The 13,023-nt window shown below is 36.4% G+C and overlaps 1 protein-coding gene across 4 annotated transcripts in view; it reads right to left on the reverse strand.

Moving 5' to 3' along the window:
* Positions 1-13,023, reverse strand: part of RABGAP1 (RAB GTPase activating protein 1) — a 151,186-nt gene that overhangs the window by 33,472 nt on the left and 104,691 nt on the right. For all 4 annotated transcript variants that reach the window (XM_082621322.1, XM_082621325.1, XM_082621324.1 and 1 more), the window contains 2 exons: positions 4,426-4,539; positions 487-561 (listed from right to left, as the gene is read on the reverse strand). In XM_082621322.1, the coding sequence (XP_082477448.1) occupies positions 487-561; positions 4,426-4,539 (189 nt within the window). The remainder of the gene's footprint in view (positions 1-486; positions 562-4,425; positions 4,540-13,023) is intronic.

Here is a 13,023-nt window from a genome sequence, read left to right on the forward strand (position 1 = left end):
TGTGAGTGTTCACCTTAACATTTTTTCAATTTTGTTGTGGATTTTAAAAATATCAGTGAGATGGAGGGTAAAGGTCTTTGCTGAATGAATGAACAAATGAATAAAATGGTGCTAAAGCAACCCAACTTCTCTGCCTCCTTTCCACCCCAATACATAAATCTCAAAACAAAGACTGATGACAGCGGCTACTTTAGAGAAGATAAAATGTCCCCAAAGGGTTCAATCAAGACTGAAGTCTATCCAATCACCCTAGTAATAAAAAAAGTCTACCCTTGTACCAATTTTCAACACTGTCATTTATTTTTTACCATGTTTCTCTCCCATGATGACACTGTATTAATTTAAGGAAAAGGTTTCCAGATATAGGAGTTAACCCTCATGCGCTAAAGCCTGGCCAAAGGAAATAAAAAACCATGATCAAGTCTAAGGCTAGTATAAGCTGAGGCAGGACATGTGTAAGTCATACACAGAGACCTAATTACTCACATGGAGAAGCAGAACAGCAGCAAGAAATGACTGGCCCTGGCAATAGCCAATTTCTTCATCATACACAGAATAAGCCTGGGGGGAAAAAACAACACACGAGGTGTAAATGAATGTAGTCACTCTTGAGTCATAGTTGCCTTATAGGAACTTGAACACGGGAACCTCGAAGATGCTACCCACATTCCACTGTGGCATTCTGATGGGCGCTGAATGATGCAAACATTTCTCTTCAATTCCAATTTTTCTTTATTATAAATAAAGCTGTCACCACGCCACTTCCTGTAGCCAAGGAGTGGTATGGTTAAGCAAAAACCATTTTAGCACTAAAAAAAAAGTTGTCATTCCGCCTGTCTTTGCTCATGCTTTTCCCTCTGTCTGAAAAACGTGTTCTTAACTGAGGCTCCAAACATATTCCGTTCCTCCAGGATTCTCTCTCTCCTCGGTACTTCTATGGTACTTGTTACAAATGTATGGTTATTATAGCACTTACCACACTGCATTTTAAATGTCCATCTTCTCTACTAGACTATGAACTTCTTAGAGGCTGGGGCGATGTCCTATTCAACCTAGCCAGCACCTCAACACATACAGCAGGCACTCACTAAACATTGTTACTGCTATTCATTTTTCTTTCTGGGAAAAAAAATCTTTTGGCAAAGATGCCAAAATAAATCCTTTCCACAATGCCAGTGATAACTTTTCTGATAAGAGGGATTACTCTGAAACCATTTGTGGGTTCTTTGGAGTTTTCATTTGTATTTTCCTTGGCAGCAGGTGATTACAACTCATCTCTTCTGAACGTTATCATGAACAGAATATTGACATCAAACAGTCCTGTGGGTTACTCTTTGGTTCTGTAGTTGTTCTTCAGAGTCTTGTTCTTATGGTTAATATTTATAGTTCTCATGTAAGTTGTGGGGGGAAAGGGGAATTCCGATAGATTCAGGACGCTATTCCCTGTTTGACAAATTTATTTCTGATGAAACTCTCTTTATTCTCCATTTTGTTCCCCAAGGTTCTTCTGTGTCCCAAGAAAGCAACTTAGAAATGGGTATATTTAAATTTCAGATCACTTAGCAAAATGTGATGCCAACGTTTATTAGATGACAAGTTAATATACACATGGGATTTTATCATTAGCTTTTGGTGAAACTATAGCTTTTAAAATATATACATATATATATATTTTACATAGCAGGCACTCACCAATCACTGCTTATGTTTTTATATGTAACCATGCTTTCATAAATTCAGGTAGAATTCAATATAATCTCATTATATCCCCCATTTTGTCAAAGCTTATCTGATGAGAGGGCTACAGAACGAGAAACACATATGCTTTTCCAAAGACAAGAAGCACAGAGGGATTTAGAAATGATCTTTTGTAATTTAATGAGACCACTTTCCACCTATCAAATCAGTAAAAATTAACGAGTTAATACCCATTTTGTTAAGACTGTTAAAAACTAGTAGTAATATATGCCAACACAGCTCTGTGGAATGCACTTTGACAAAACTGATGAAGGTACCAATCGACAGTCCATTAGTCAAAAAAGAATAGAGGCCTCACAGTTAGACGAGTTGGGCTGAAATCTCACAATTGCTAATGTCTCGGTCTGGCTCTTAGGCCCATTGCTTATATTCCTTATTTGTAAGATGAGAACAATCACAGTATTTATATAACAGAGCTGATGAATTATTCTCAGTCCTCTCAAGTAAAGTGCTCAGCACATGGTTTAATCAATTATGTACTAAGATAAAAATGTATTGAATTTGTATAGGTAGAGAATGGAGGGGAGCATTTTTCAGGCTCATAGAAGGAATGCTTTATATTTCAAACATTTCCCGAAAGTTTGAAAGTACTTTCATGTACATAATACATTCAGGAAATGTTTGAAATATAAGGTTCATGGGGGCTGTAAGGAAATATGGGGAAGAAAAGGCATTTCATTAATTCATCAACATTTAATGAGCACCTACTATAATATGGTGTGCACTGTGCAAGTGCCATAGATGCTAACATATGTAAGAAATGATTCTTGCCCTTGAGAACTTCACAGTTCAGTTGGGAAGTTTGACAAGTGAATCAACCAGAGTACAGTGAGAAGTTCAATGTAAATGAAGCATAAAATATTTAGGGAGTAAGCCTGGATATATTACAAAATGCCTTTAATACTAAGCTAATGAATCTAGGACCATGAAATGAACTAAGGAATTTTTATTTCATTTTGTGGGTTAGAGAAAGCACTAAAGGTTTTAGTGGGTCTAGTGGAGGCCACTAAAATGATCCAATTCTAGGGTCAACACAGAGAAAATAATAAATAGGCTACAAACCAAAGGCAGGGAGACTAATGCAAGGCGGCTTTTGTAAAAAAGTGCCAGCAACATATCACAGTGGCCTGTACCAGGGCAGTGAATAGTGAGGGAAGTACGGCTTAAAGAGACATCAATCATATCAAACTGAACGTGGCCAAAGGAAGGAACTAGAAAATAACAGAGAAATGATTGTATCTTCAGCAAGAAAATGGCATGGGGAAAAAAAGGAGGACTGTTTTTAATTAAAAGAGATATAACAACTAACCACAGTATGAATATTGTTGGACCCTGATTCTAACTAAATGTATAAAGACATTTAGGGAAATCTGAATATGGAGTGGCTATTGGATGGTACTGATGGATAATGATGGATGATACAGGTGGATAATGATCTTATTTTTAGAGATGTACGGTGAAGAGTTTAGGATTGTGATGTCTGAGGTTTGCTTTAAAGTACTTCAGGAAAATTTTTTTAAAAGGATAGATGAAGCAACTGTGGCAATATATTGATAAATATTCAAACTGGACAGAGATATATACAAATTTATTTACACTATTCAACTTTTATGTATGTTTGAAAATTTTCATAATAAAGTGTTTTTTTAAATGAACGCTAGTTTTAGACCTGTTTTGTCTGATGTACTTGACAGACTTTTACATGGAGACCAATGAGCAGCTGGAAATTTAGGCCTTGAGTTAACACAGATTTGGGAACATCTGTGCAGTGGTGATAGCTGAAGCTGTGGGAGTGGAAAGGGTCACCCATGGAGACAGTGTAGAGCTACAGGAACCAGTGACTGAGCACCTAGGGGAAGGCCTGTTTTAGGAGCAGGCAGAGAGAGAGAAAAATCATGAGAGAAGCAGCGAAGTAGTTAGAGAAGTGAGAGCTTAACCAGGAGGGTGAGAAGTCAGGAGCAGAGAGCTGCAATGAAGATCATCATGAGAGAGAAACAAGAGTGCAGTGGGGTCAGAAGTAAGGGATGAGAGTCAGCACAGGGTTTCTTTCTGGGACATTCTGCAGGAAAGTGAGGGAGAGCTAGATTAAAAGGGTAAAAGAAATCCTACCATTTTATTTTTAATTATATCCTGTTCATTATGAATCTAAAATTGTGTTGTTACTGTTGATTTTACAAAGACTTTTCTCTCATTTTTTTGCATTCTTGAACATCAAATACAAATTACGTTTTGTAGTTATCCTTTGCATAATTTCAAAGAACCAGAATCACCATTTAAAACTGAGTCTTGGACCTCCCTGGTAGCTCAGTGCCTAAGAATCTGCCTGCCACTGCAGGGGACATGGGTTCGAGCTCTCGTCCAGGAGGATCCCACATGCCGCAGAGCAACTAAGCCTGTGCGTCACAACTACTGAGCCTGCGCTCTAGAGCCCGCGAGCCACAACTACTGAGCGTGCGTGCCTCAACTACTTGAAGCCCGCACGCCTAGAATCCGTGCTCTCTCACTGTGGAGAAGCCACGGCTATGAGAAGCCCACGTACTGCAGTGAAGAGTGGCTCCCTCTCGCCTCAACTAGAGAAAGCCCGTGTGCAGCAACGAAGACCCAACGCAGCCAAAAATTTAAAAAAAAAAAAAAACTGGGTCTTTTTTTTTTTTTCATATGAAATACCTTGCATATTTTATATAAGGAATCTTGTCCATCTCCTCCTGTGTCCTTAAAGTAGTCATGCGCTGGGAATGTCCGGTTAATATCACGAGTGATAGCACTGTCCTGGGGAGACTCCTGTGCAAACATTAGGAAAGAGAAGGTTTAGTAGTCAATTACGTCCGTACTTGTTTGGGCTTATACAACAAGGTCTTCTCATTTACATGCTTTAAAATGCTGCAGGGACATACATACATATATGCATGCCCAGAATTATTGTGTCTTCAGGGAAGCCAAAGCAAAAGCAAATATTAAGGGGAAAAAAAGATGAAAGAAAATCAACCCATTTCACTCTATACACCTCATTTCTATTCCACCCCTGGTGCAAGGAAGTGCAGCTGGTAACCTTTCTATCGTAAGAGGGAAAATGTGATTCAAAATAGATTGCCCCCAGGAAAACACTCAACCTAACCTCAAAAGAAGGAGGCAAAGTGCTCCCGTTAGAAAAACTGGGTACAAAAATTGCTGCTTTAATTGATCCTTTGGCACAAAACTCATGTGCCAGGTTCTCAAAGGGAAAAGAGAAATCCCTTGATTGGGGTTTATCCTAGGGACAAATGGCATAAAAATTCACATAGTGGTCTACTCAATAGGAAACTAGACTATTAAATGCCAAGGGATTCAAACAGGCTATGGGAAAATATTCCTTGCTTTTACCAATGGAGAAAAACTGTTTCCTCTTCTACAATGAGTTACTAATACTGAACAAATGTCAATAATGTCATAAAATATGTCAAGCATCCAGCTATTTCTAATAGCTTCCCCTTGTTAAATTTTATTTGCTCACATGGTAAATAACTAGAACACAAAAACATGACCTTCTGTTTTAACAATGCATTGTCTTCATAGCTAAGACAATAGACTTGATTCTTCTTGGTAAGACTACATCATATTCAGCACACCATCCAAGAGCCTGATACTCCTGTTTCAAGTGAAAAATGAGTGATATTCTTTCTTATCGGGTAATTTCTCTAGCCTTTCAGGTAATTAGGTTCCCAGGGCCATAAATATTTTACAGTTGTGGGGTTTGAACTAACTTTACATTAAAAAAGATTTTTTTTTTTTACTGAATAAATTTGACATGTAACATTGTGTAAATTTAAAGTGTACAGCATATTACTTTTGATACATGTATACTAATCATTGGAATATGATTGCTATAGCAATATCACATTACATAATTATAGTACATTACTGTCTATATTTATAATACTGTGCATTAGATCTCTGGCTTATTTACTACTCATTACAAGTCTGTACCCTTAAACACTAGTCTTACCACCTCAAACTCCATCTCTGGTGAACCATCTTTAAAGACTATCTTTCTTAACCTGTAAACTATTTAAACCTTCAAAGACATTGCCAAACTGCTTTCCAAAGAGATTTATTGTCAGGCTACTAGTTTTTAAATGCATCATTAACAGCAGTTAAGGCAGCTCAGAACTGTGGTGATCCCTGACAGGACAAAATCCAAGGTGAGACCTAAGACTACAACAGCTATTTGTCTGGTGGCAGCTTCCAGGATGTAGCACATGCAGAAGGAACTGAAACAGAGCTGGGGATGGGGAGTGCCTCCCTGAGCTGAGAAAAAAGAGAGCAGGATTCAGGGAGGGCAAGGTAGCTAGAATTTATAGCTCACAGTACTGGAGAGGCAAAGTTGAACAGAAAGAGAGCTGTAGAGCTACGTAGAGGGGTCCCTATGAGTCAAAGAATCAGAAAAGAAAAAATGATAAACTGGACTTCATCAAATTAAAAATTTTTAATATTCAAAAACCACTGTTAAAAACATGAAAATGTAAGCCATGACCATGAATTTATAGCATAAATTACCTATAAAATCTATCTGATAATGGAGTTGAATCCAGATATATAACTCTCAAAATAAGACAAACAATTGATTTTAAAAGGGGGGAAATGGTGGTAAAATACTGAATAGACACTTCATAAAATAAGACATACAGATGGCAAATAAGCACATAAAAAAATTTCAACATCATTAGTTATCAGCAAAATATAAATTAAAACCACAATGAGATTCCTCTACAAGCCCACTAAATGTTAAAATTAAAAGGACCCCAATATACCAAGGACTGGCAAAGGGTGAGAAACAGCTGGAACTCTCATACATTGCTGGTGGGAATGCAAAATGGTACAAATACTTCAGAAACAGTTTGGAAGTTTCTTATATATAAAGTTATACGTACACTTCCCATACAATTCAGTGATTCCACTCCTATGTATTTATCCAAGAGAAATGAAAATACAAATATATGCAAATACTTGAACTCAAATGTCCATAGCAGCTTCATTCTTAATAGCCCATACTGGAAACAATGCAAATGTGCTCCAATGGGTAAATGGATAAATAAACTGTGGTATGTGCATATAGTGATAGAATACTACTCAGCAATAAAGAGAGAAAAAACTTACTGATACACGCCATAAGATATACCTCAAAAGCATTAGACTATGTGAAAGAAGACAGACACAAGAGACTATTTTCTATAATTCCATGTACATGAAATTATAGAAAAGCAAAATCATAAGTTATATAAAGCAGATCAGTGTTTGGACGAGGAAAGCAGATCAGTGTTTGGATGAGGCTGCGGCTAAAGGGAGAAGACTGATTTTTTTTTTTTTTTTTTTGCGTTACACGGGCCTCTCACTGCTGTGACCTCTCCCGTTGCGGAGCACAGGCTCCAGATGCGTAGGCTCAGCAGCCATGGCTCACGGGCCTAGCCGCTCCGCGGCATGTGGGATCCTCCCGGACCAGGGCACGAACCCGTGTCCCCTGCATCAGCAGGCAGACTCTCAACCACTGTGCCACCAGGGAAGCCCAAGAGAAGACTGATTTTTAAGAGGTATTAGAGAACTTTTTGAAGTGATGGAATTATTATCCATCATATCTGTGGTGGTAATTAAAACATATTGAGTTGTTCACTTAAAACTGGTGAATTTTACTGTATATAAATTACATCTAAATAAAGGTGATTTTAAAATGGAAAAACAAACAAAAGGGGATACTCATACAATCGAAAAAGAGACCCAGGATGATGCAGGTCCTTTAGATTAAGAATTCCCAGTACTAATTTAGCGATATGTACCTAAATGATGGGAATGATGTCAATCCATCTTTACCTTAAGGCCTTAGAACCAGGGGCATAGCTTAGAGTCAGACATATCTGGGTTTGAAAGCTGGCTCATCTCTTACTTGGCTAAAAAACTTTAGGTGAGCTTCTTATCTTCTCTGGCTAATAGCATCTACCTTATAAAGTTGTAGTGAGGGTTACATTAAATGTGTCTATAAATTATAAACATGTAAAGAGATTCCAGTATTGTCTGACGTGTACATGAAACACTTGATAAAAGTGAAAGTGAGCAGTCTCCAGCATGGCTGACAGCTGGGGCTGTCCTCTGAACACACACACTCACACAAGCACACACCCATGCACACAAATGCACATGTGCGTGCGCGCACACACACACACTGACATACAGAACACTCAACCATATGGTTCCTAGAATATGTATTATTTTTATTTTTGTATATCTTATCTTCCTATAAAGCTATTCATGTAGGGGCAGAAATTGTACTTTAGTTTTGTAACTTCCACAGAGCCTAGCACAATGCATGACACATACTCAGTGCTTGATAAATATATCGAATAGAAGTCCAAAAGCTTCCTTAAGATTGAGTGATGGCAATGTTCATGTGGTCAACAGCTCTCCCTAAACTAGAATCTCTAATGCTAATGTTTATTAATTCAAAACTCATGTGAAAGAGGCACTAAATGAAATCAGAAAAGAACCTTATTAATAATTTATAAGACATTCCAACTAAATACCTGAAAAAACCAAGACTGCTATAATGATTGACTCATTAGTGACTTCCAAATTGTGTCATATGCAGGCGAGAGAAAATAACTGTCATGAGAAAGAAACAGAACACAGACTGAGTCTAGCTCTAAATGCAAAATAAATCAAATCATCCTGCAATTATCAAGAGAGATGACGAGGAAAAGGAGTCTGTATCAAAAACATATGCTATATTATTGTGGATTAACAATTTTTATTCAGCCTAGGATATGTGAATTCTCTTGGACTCAGTTTTTTTAATTTATTTATTTTTGGCCACGCCACACGACTTGCGGGATCTTAGTTCCCCAACTAGGGATTGAACCTGGGCCCTGCAGTGAAAGCGCCGAGTCCTCCTAACCTCTGGACCACCAGGGAATTCTCTTGAACTCAGTTTTAATTTTAACCAACACACAGAATGTAAAATAGCAACACAAAGAGAAAACCACAGGCATACTGGGAATTAAGAAATCTTTATTTGAAATAAATCTCTGTTTCATGAACAGCTCAAACAACAACAGACCATAAATAGTCCCAGCTTCAACTGTGAAACTGCAGCATGACAAAAACTTATTGCACCCTTAGAATCATTAAGAGGAAAAATAATAAACTGAACTGAACTAAAATTAAAAATGTTCTGCTTATAAAATATGCCATTAAGAAAAGAAATAGGCAAGCGGTACATATATCTCAAAAGGAACTGTACCCAGAATATATACAGAACTTAAAGAAAGAGACAATTACTAAAATGGACAAAAATTGAGCACTTTATAAAAGAAAATATACAAATGGCAAATAAGCAAATGAAAAGGTAGTTACCAGGACAATGCCAATTAAAACCACAATGAGCTAGCCAGCCAAAGTGTCTACCAAGGAGAATGATTTCTTGTGCAATGATAGGAGGGCTACCACCTGGAACACTCTGCAGAAAGTAATTCAATCAATGGAGATTTGGAAAATCAGAATGATAATTTCAAAGCACTGAAGGAAGATGACCCAAAGCAGCATTAAGTAGTTTCTGAAAAGTTCTGGGACTTGAAAACAAAAACGAGAAAGGGGACTTAAAGCACTAAAACAATCATTAAAATAAATTTCACATTGACAAAACTTTCCAGAAAAGATGAATGGACATTTTATTGATCTATATTTGGAGTTCAGCCACAAGAAATTATTCTGAAAAAGTTGTTAATTCTGTTCTTGAATTATATATCCACTGGAATATTTCCAAAAGAGAATTCAGATTTTTTTAAATGTCAGATGAATTCACTCTAGGAATTTTATGAAACAACAATTAAAGTTCTGAAACATGCTAAGAATGATAGATTCTGGCTTAGGACAAGCATGAAGGTTAGAAAATTATATGAAGAATTGAGAGGAATATGGAAAGCTTCAAAATATTTTATGCCAGTTTTATCAGTCATATTAGACTGATGATAAAGCTAACTTGAAAAAGGATATACAATTATGAGATATATGACTTGGACATTCAAATGCACATAGAATGGGAATACAACAAAAAACTGAAAAAACTCTGTAACTGGTTAGTTCTCATCCATCTGCCATCCCTCAACCATTTGATCATGGGAGTCATCAGATAAGTAAGGGGGAAAATGCCCTTGAGATTAGGTGATTTTGAAAATTCACATGCTGAATTTTTGAAGCCTTCAAGAATGATAATAAATCGAGGAGTTCCATGTGAACCACTTGCTTAAAATATCTGGTCTTAGGAAATATGCTGAAGAACTTGGGAATAAATCCATTTGACTTGCCAGAGGCCAAGCTGTACAAAAATGATCCAAAAATTCTAACAATGATGAATTCAGTAAGTTCCTATCAGAATAATGACATCGTTAAATTTGAAAAGATTCTGAAAACAAATCACAGTAACGTTATGGATGATTCCTTCCTAAGAGAACACAGCAAAGAGCTTTTGTAAAATATCAAAACCCAAGTGCTGATAAAATTAAGATTTATACCACAATACATAGTCCTTTTATTTCTAAGGAGTTAAACATAAATGTAGCTGACATTGGGAACTTGCTAGCACAAGGCATATTGGCTGACACTATTCATGGCCAAATTGATTAAGTCAACCAAATACATCCTTTCACCATACTATAATTAGTAAAATGGCTTAACAGAGAACAAGCTTTTACAAATGTACTTGAGGCAATCATGCAGACATAAACCTTAAAAGAACAGGGAATGGCAAAACTACTGTAAGGTGATAGGTCCTGAAAACTACTGAAGTGATGGCAGAAGTAGTTCTTTTTTATCAACTGGCTTTATGTTTTGGTTGCTTCATTTACCGTAAGAAAAACAGCTTTAATCTCCAGAAAAAAACAAAACTGCCATACGATCATGCAGTATTAACATTTTGCAAACTTTTTCTGTTTAAGAGCCAGATGGCAGATATTTACTCAACTCTCCCTTTGTAGAGAAAAAGTAGCCATAGACAATATGTAAATAAACAAGCATTTCTGCATTCTAATAAAACTTTATTTTCAAAACAAGAAGCATGCTGGATTTGCTGCAGTTTGCCAAGCCCTTCTCTAAATATACAACACAATAATTTGTCACCAGCAACATGACCAGAGAGAAGATTTTTGTAATGATTTTGAATATACTGACATGTTACTACTGATTAACTTTTTATGTTTTACTTGCAGAAATTCTGTCACAAACAAGCTACAACAACTTGAAATGTATTTACCTTTGACCACTTTTTTTCATGTAATAATGAATCTTAAAAATGTTTGCTGCATTTTACAAAAGTCAATTCTTCAAAGCCTGTATATTTCTGTATCTGCAACGTAGTAAAGATTTAAATGAAACCCTGTAATTATAGTGCCATATTGTATATTGTCCCTTATATTTCAAGCAGCAATACAAACAGTATACACAATTCAGAAACTCTAAACATACACATTGAAACATATTAGACTGGCTAAAATAAAAAGACAATAGCAAATGTTGGTGAGGATATGAAACAACTGGAACCCTTTTAACTGTTGCTAATGGAGATATAAAATGATACATCCACTTTAGTGAATTACATGGCCGTTTCCTGTAAAGTTAAATAGGCATTTACAGAGACCCAGCAATTTCACTCCTAAGTATCACACAGGAGAAAAACATGTGTCCAAAAGAAAACCAAAAATGTACAAAAATGTTCATAATAACCTTATTTGTAATGGCCAAAAACTAGAAATCCCAAATGTCCATTCATAAAAAAAGAGATAAACAAATTACCATCCATATAATGGAATACATACATACATTGTTGGAAATAATTTCATTAAATACCATACTCTAAAATAATAGCACTTTAAAAATTTATTCACTAAACAAATACTAAGAATTAATACCTCTCACTAAAATCCAAATCTTTTTTATTTCCCCTTCCCATACTCCTGTCAAATGGGACTAGTCACTGTTCCCCAAACATAACTCCAAATTAATGATATACCTTACTGCAACTTAAAAGGAAAAATCTAACCTTTTATTTTCTTAGTATAATAACAAACCCTTTTTGTTTTCTTATTTTAATAAAACATTTTTGCTTCCTTACAATAATAATACTGGGGAAAATGAGAAAAAAGATAATTTCACTGTAGCTAATGTTTGATAAGCATATATCTAACTTTCTATATAATTATTTTTATAAAATGAGCTTACATTGTTTTGAAAATTAATTTTACTAACTTACTAATTTTACTAACTGTAAAATGTTGTGAGCCTTTTTTCCTGTTATCTGACAGTTATCCTACTCTAGCATTTTTAATGCACAGTAACCTGTCACATGGCTATACCATAATTTACTAGGCCAAATCTCTGACTTCAGAAGACTCAGGCTGTTCTACTCCTTTTGCTATAAACAAGGCTGTAAAGTAGAGCCATGATTCTTAGGGGGGAAGAGATTATTTCCACAATCGCTCCTTTCCCCCAAAGAGCCAGCGTAACTCTTGTGTTTGGATTTTGACGTTCAATGCCAATTTGTCCTCCAGAAAAGTTGTACCAATTTATATACCACACTGGTAGCACCCTCACAGCAGCTGCCCTGCTGTTTTGGAATAGTCACTTATGTACTTGTCTTGGCCTCCTTCTAGTCTGTATATAACTAAGAACTGTACCTAAAGTTGCAAAGAACTGCACATAAAGTTTACTGACTCCATCCCATTCTAATTCCAATGCATTGTTTGCTGAACCCTCATGCTGACAGATGTTAAAAACAAAGCACTATCGTGCATATACTTCTTGTCCTGTCAGTTGCCACGGCCTGGAAGCAATAACACCCAGGAGCAATGACCACACCTAGTGCCAGGATCTTGGTTTCTAATACCATTTACGAATAAAAGGAACCAGGCTCCTGTGGAAATGGCTGATTTTAGTGCTGGGGCAGGAAATATACAAGATGATCCTGGAACACCTAGAATTGCCAAAGAGTAAGGAAGAACTTCCCCCCGACTCACACCACAAAGAAAACAAACCCACAACGATGGGAACATGTCAAAGGGAAACATGAGCCAGAGTTCCCAGTAGCCAAAGCTGGAACAATGTAAGCAACAAAATTAATGAAGTATTACTGGATTATAATCTAAAGTATAAAATAAGTATCCATGAATCTATACTTATATAAATAAACAACCAAATAAGTAAATAAACGGGGGGAAAAGAGACAAATCTCCCATGAAGAAGAATTCCAAA

The sequence above is a fragment of the Mesoplodon mirus genome, assembly GCF_964341445.2.
Source record: "Mesoplodon mirus genome assembly, chromosome: 1".
Lineage (NCBI taxonomy): Eukaryota > Metazoa > Chordata > Mammalia > Artiodactyla > Ziphiidae > Mesoplodon > Mesoplodon mirus.